Source organism: Triticum aestivum, chromosome 3A, assembly GCF_018294505.1.
Source record: "Triticum aestivum cultivar Chinese Spring chromosome 3A, IWGSC CS RefSeq v2.1, whole genome shotgun sequence".
NCBI lineage: Eukaryota > Viridiplantae > Streptophyta > Magnoliopsida > Poales > Poaceae > Triticum > Triticum aestivum.
The window spans coordinates 86,504,932-86,511,539 of record NC_057800.1 but is presented as its reverse complement, the minus strand read 5'-3'; the positions used below and the strand labels follow the sequence as shown (position 1 = coordinate 86,511,539).

General features: G+C 43.8%; 1 protein-coding gene across 2 annotated transcripts; it reads left to right on the top strand.

Moving 5' to 3' along the window:
- Positions 1–865: 865 nt before the first annotated feature.
- On the top strand, positions 866–3,430 carry LOC123060439 (uncharacterized). Of its 2 annotated transcripts, XR_006427965.1 has the most exons (4): positions 866–1,164; positions 2,027–2,107; positions 2,461–2,927; positions 3,038–3,430. XR_006427965.1 is itself a non-coding variant. In XM_044483165.1 (3 exons), the coding sequence occupies exons 1-3, from the start codon at positions 1,000–1,002 to the stop codon at positions 2,824–2,826; spliced, it is 612 nt and encodes a 203-aa protein (XP_044339100.1). In that variant the 5' UTR covers positions 867–999; the 3' UTR covers positions 2,827–3,430. The 2 variants fall into 2 exon arrangements, 1 of the variants encoding a protein (XP_044339100.1); XM_044483165.1 differs by having other exon boundaries at positions 867–1,164; positions 2,461–3,430.
- Positions 3,431–6,608: the final 3,178 nt, after the last annotated feature.

Sequence of the window (6,608 nt, the reverse complement as noted above, 5' to 3'; positions counted from 1 at the left end):
ATGTATATTTTTTCTTGTTTCTTTGTCTCCTTTCCCTTTTTTGGGTTTTCAGTACACATTCCACATTTTTTTGCATATAAATAAGGAAAAATTTTTGTATACATTTTTACCATTTTTAAGTACACAATTAACATTTTTTGAAATCTTATATTTTTTTATGTCTACCTTTTTTTTGTACAGATTGTACACTTTTGGTATATATCTATTACTACTTCTAATACATATTTAACATTTTACAAATACATGATTAACATTTTTTAATACATGGTCAACAATTTTTTTATATACACATTGTTTATATATTTAAAATGCATGATTAATTTTTTTGAATACGAGATTATTTTTGTTAATACATGGTGCGTTTTTTTCTACCATTTAACTTTTTTTGATTAAAAATAATTCAGGTAGAAAGTTAACATTTTTTGATTGCATGATTAACATTTTTCAAAACATTATGTAAAGTATAGTTTTGTAATATACTCCAATGCTTTCCGGATTATAACATGTTTTGATATTTCAATATGGACTAGATACAGACTAAAATGAGTGAACCTAGACACGGAAATATGTCTAGATACATTCAATTTCAAAAATTCTAAAACATCTTATTTCGGAACCGAGGGCGTACTTTTTTTAAATATTTTTTGGAATTGTAAAAAAATGTAAAAAAAGAAATCAGAGAACGAAAATAAAAAAACGTGGAAAAACAGAAAAAGTAAAAAAAAAAACGATCCTGTGGCCTCCAGAGCACCTGGGCTGACCTATCTGGCGCTGCCCTTGACGCGAGGGTTCCCTTCGTGTCGCTCGCTATAGGCGAGACATAGGGGCACCCGGTCCAGGGAGCCCGCGAAGGCGTGGACCACCACCATACGTGACACCATCGCACTGCCATCAGACGCTTCCTCTCGTCCTCCATCTCCACCGTCGCCTTCACCTTCGCCTCTGCTCCGGGGAGAGCTTCCATAAGGTTCTCCGGCCCGTACCCCGGCTATCTTCCGGATGGAGGCGGCGCGTCACGCGGGGAAGAAGCGGGGTCCGGAGGACGACGCGGAGGCGGAGGTGCACCACACGTTCCGGGGCGCCGCCAACGCGCTCTCGCAGCTCTACGCGCAGGCCGTCGCCAACCAGAAGGCCTCCTTCATCGCCGGCGAGCGCCACGCCATGGTCCGTAAACTCAACCCCCTCCCCCGCCTCTCCGTTTTCCGCCGGTTGCCCGATTGATCGGTTGGCGCGTCGTCTGATCCTGCCTTGGCAGTTCTTGGGTCCGGTCAATGGCGAATTATGCAGGGATTAGAGGGTGATAGGGCTCCGCCTCGAGTTCTTTGTGATTCTCGGCGGTCTGGGATTGAGAATTTGGCTCCTTTTGCTGAATTTGGCCGAGAATTCTTGGTGTGGTGCTGGGATTTGGGGGCTTCTTGGGTGGAGCATGTCACCTGTTCGTAGAAATTCGGTGTGCGGCGACAAAACCAGATATATTCAAAAAGAAAAATGCACGGCTTGGTACTTTGCCAAGATGGTGGTGTACTGTTGTGCGACACCATTGGAGCTGAAGAGAATTGGAGAATTAACAGCTACATCATATTACACAGTGTATCAACAGCGTCAGTTGGGCGTGCCATCCGGTGATCTCTATGAGACTAAGAGGTGCTTCGGATGGCGCTGCTAATGGCGCTACGATTCTTTCGATGTCGCGGCACGTTTCGGGGAACTGTGGTGGTAATGTTGTTTTTTCAAGTGGGTTAAGAGACTAGTGCAGAGCCCAAAGCTCAACACGGTGCACACAATCAGTTCTAAAGAGTAAAGGGTTTGCAATGTGCTGCATATATAATCATGTATGCAACTCGGATTTCACAAACCTTTTGATGATAGGAATCGACTTAGTGTTCAGTGGTAAGTTAGGTCTTTGTCTGAGCGGCATGTAAGTTGTATGCGGAATCTGTTCAGAGCACCACTTCGTGTTCTTCAATGTAGTACCACATACTGTCAGCTAATAATTTGCTTCAATTGACCCTTGGATTTTTGGCAGGAGCGTACCCATCGGTGGATATCCAGTCAGCATGAAGAAGCATCGGGAGTGTCTGTTGCTGATGTACTTGCTTACTTGCAGGTCATATGAATAACTTGTTCTTTTTTACTGAATATTAACTTGTCTCAACCAATTCTCTAAATCTGTTTAAACCCTAGGTTACATATTATGCCAATGCCTTGTCTCGGATGCAAAATGTAGCATGTGTTCGTTAACTAAGAGAATTGGCATCTCTTTTTGGTTCAGAGTAAGATATACAAACATCACAAAATCATTCATTTGCCCATTGAAATGCTAAAGCTGCTGGTAGCAATACATGAATTAACTTGTGCCCTCGTTCAAAAGATGATATTTCCCTGTTTGTTTTCTTTAGCCCTTGCTATTGTTATGTTAGTATCTGGCCCAAGTCCTTGATGCTTCTCTTCTTTATACAGAATGAGATTGAGAGCAGAGGAGGCATGGCAGGGTCTTCCCAACATCCAACTCCACAGCCAGCATATGGTCTTCCTTCTGCAAATGTCCAAATCAACTCCTTCTCATTTGGAAATGTGGCGGCTGCACTTGACTCTCAGCTGTACCAAACAGACCAAACAAGAACTGCAGGCATCTCAAACGTTTTCAGCAGTCCTTCACAGCAAAATTCCCATTCAAACCATCTGGTTCAGTGCTCAGGACATGGCCCTGTAAACTCCCCGCCAAGTGGAAGCAAAGCTCGGAACGACCATTCTCCACAGAACCAGGACTCCGTGCATCCCAATTCGTACGAGCCCTCCATGGATATGAACCATGATGCTCCTTGAAGTTGTGAACCACCATATGAAAGGTGACAACAGCATCAGTCAGTTTATTGGAACCTCCAATATCTGATCCTTATTTGCTGGAGAAGTCCCATGAACTAGAGGTACATGTGATTCCCCTCCAGAACTCTCTTGCCTTTGTCTGCGTCTCTTGGCACAAAGCTCCTGCCTTGTGACCATACTGCTCACTCTTCTGGCACCTTGTACATAACAGCCTGAAACTATCCTTCTGGTCTCTGCTGTTGATTGCGGATTGCGATCACCTGCTTTCTCGGTTGCTGAATGGAAGATGTGAACCTGCAGGCTGTCTCGGCATAATCGTGCCTGCATTACCAGTTCTTTTCTGGTGATTATTACCAGACGAGAGTCCATGCTCTGATCAACAAGGATCATTGTGGTGTTGTTGCATATTTGTGTTACTGATATCGCTGCTATGTATGTTCTATATGCACCTGTAAAAGATGCAGCGATGCAGAAAGAGATAGAACCTTGTTTCACCCCGTTCGTTTTTGTTGGTTGAGTGTCTTTACCTTGTAGATGTTACACAGAAAGCCTGTGTGTGTACCCTGAATAAGCACCGAAATAATATACAATAATATACAGTTGACGATGGTTGTCAAGTTTTTTTCCTGAGAGTACACCAATGGCGTACCATATCTTTATAGAAGAAAGCAAAGATATTTACAAGAGGCTTGCAATGGTTGTGAACATCTGAGCAAAGAACCCGCACCACTCCACTCAAGTCCTACCCTACTTTCTCACAAACCGGTGGAGACCTCCTACTTTAACACCTGCATCTTTCCAATCAGCAATCTCTCCGACTCTGAGGGTCTGGTTCTCAAGCTGAACAGGAGTTCTAACTTGGTGTACTCTGTTGAAGACGCGCGGATTTCATTGCTTCCAGAGGAACCATGCTGTAGCAATGACAAAGGGGGCAAAGCCGCGTTTTTCCTCCTTGCTGAAATTAGTTCTAGAGCGAAGCCACCAGGAGAGGGACGTATCTTGCATCGTCGAGCATTGCACATATGTTCGATGCTGTCCTCTTTCTGCAGGCAAGTATAACAAGGCGAAGTCTGGTCTTGCGAGCCATGGTTGGCACGGCGATATGAGTTACAGAGACTATGTTGTGCCGCAAGCCACGCAAAGATTTACACTTCAAAGGTGCCCAATTTCTCCAGATAGATGCAGCGAAAGGAGATCTTTCCAGTCTTTGACATAGCCATTGATACACCGAGCGCGTCATATACACGCCGGAGGTCACACAGGGCCACGCAAAAGTGGCAGTTGTCTGCGGATCCCACTGAACAGAGGCAATGGCCTGACAAAGATGAATATATTGGATGTCGGACGTGTGGTTCACCGTCCTTATGTTATGGGTATGAACCTCCACACAGTTGTAGATCATTGGCACCGTGTCCATGTATCCAGCGGTCCCTCCAGAACAAAATTTGGTGGCCATCTCCAACCGTGATCTTGACAAGGTTGTCAACTTTCCCGTCAAACTTGAAGCATCAGAGCTTGTAATTGTAGATTCTTAACGCCTAGCTCTCTGATGCAAGTCGACCTGCATATGGTATTCCAGGCCACCAAATACTTCCTCTGTCCCATAATAAGTGACTCTTCGCCGCCCAGAAGAACGAGCGCATCCACTTGTCTAACTCCTCAAAAACCAGACATGAGCATCCGAAACCATCAGGTGGTGTATTGATGTAGCAGCGATGACAAATTTGACCAACACAAGTCGCCCCGGACATTGGATCAGACCTTGCTGCCATGGAGAGACAAATTGCTTTGCTTGGTCTATCATCAGTTGCCATCCCGCTTTCGTGAGTTGTTTGATTGCTAGCTGCAATTCCAGATATTTGCAAGGGAATTTCCCAATCCTGTAATGCAGCACGGTGGCTATCCGCTGTTCGCACACGAACACGTCACCGTGTATCCTCGATGCCGGGGGTGATGCACCGTAGCTCACGTCGAAGGAGATCCGATCGGAAGTGCGGTACGCAGGCAATCCGGGGGCGTTTTTGTAGACCTGAAACCCCACATGCCCGGAAGGGACCCCGTCAGGGCGCGTGGCGGCTATGGGCTGCCCTAGGTCGACCTGATCGCCCCTAGGGCCTCGAGGTTCGCCGCCTTGCAAACGAAGAATGAATGAATAACGAGAAGAAGAAGAACAAGGGAGAGAGAGTAAGGGTAAAAGTGGTAGGTGGATTGATCGATTGTGTGTTGTTCAATCGGCCATCATCTCTCATTTATTTATGAGGCGGCTGGATTTCTTGTACAAGAAAGGGACTCCAAATCCCGTCCAAATCTTTCCAAAATCAACTGAACTCGGATTTAGGCAAGTCTAAGACATCAGTTTAGTTTTTGACTCTCACATGCCACAAACGACCTCGGACGAAGATGCGCCCAAAAGTGAATGTGACTGTTTCGACGAGACGAACAACTTTAATGCTGAACGTTTTTTTGGTTCAAGGCCGTCTTGTGGGTCGAAACGCTCGTGCAATATAAACAATTGGTGGCGCTACCTATCAGACACATGTCTGATTGGGCGTGCCATTTTTTGCCTGGTGGCAGGGCCTCTAAATTTTGCATAAGATCTCGGATTGAGATGTTTTATATATTAAAATTGATCGTTTCGACGAGGCAAAGACAATACTTGTAGAACATTTTCTCATATAAGGCCGTCTTGGTGGCTTAATCAGCCAAACTGTACTCTGAATATAAGATCTTAATACTTTGAGTATAGTTTCGGCCTTCGAGATGAAATCGGATGGCGATGGCCCAAACTTTAAAGATATTCATGCCGACTATACATAACTTTTTTTATGTAGACCACTTCTCCATTTGAGGTCATCTTAGTTAAGTTTTTGACCGTGCCAAAATCTGATGTCAACACATGCCCTCTGTTTTTTGGCAAAACTTCTGTGCCGAAAAATAACTTGCACGGAGTCTGTTCTAAGGACGATGTCAACACTCCATAGGCCATTTGCATGTTTTTAATATGATAAGCATATATCGGTCATTGCTTGTTTGAACCTCTTGATGCAAACTTGGGTGAAAACTTCTCAACTTCTATAACAATCAGTTGATAAAGTTCAAAACCATCCTCCGAACCATATTGTTCACCGTTTGCTAGGATTTTGCACATAATCACGAATGAACTTCTTTCAATCCTTGCTTCTCCTAAATAAAACTTTTATTAGTGGCCGAAGCGACGAGCTCCAATTCATCCTTACCTACGTCGGCGAGAATAAGCATCGGCTATTGATAGATATATGTAATACACCATGATCAACATAGTAGCCAGATGCTTGCTGTACCAACTCATTTGCTCTTCAATTGTCATGTCCAGATATATGAGCAGTGTTAAAGCAACCCAAGGTAAATTTTACATCTAGACATACCTCAAAATAAATTTCAATTGTCATGTCCAGATATATGAGCAGTATTAAAGCAACCCAAGGTAAATTTTACATATAGACATACCTCAAAATAAATTATAACGAATCACCAAACGCCTCAATATGTGTAGCACCTATGGCAACCAAAGGCTTGTCTCGCTTTTCAATCGAACTAAGGACGATGTTCGGATACTACACCGGCCATGCTTTGACATATTCTTAGGACGACAGATAAATATCGGCCATTAACATAAGGTCCATGTAAACTTCATCCACCAAAGCAAGTATAGCTGAAATAAACAAATAAAATGACAAATCAAATATTTTGGCCCTTTGGATTAGCAATAAACTTGTAGCTAATCAAGTATATAGTGATTTGGT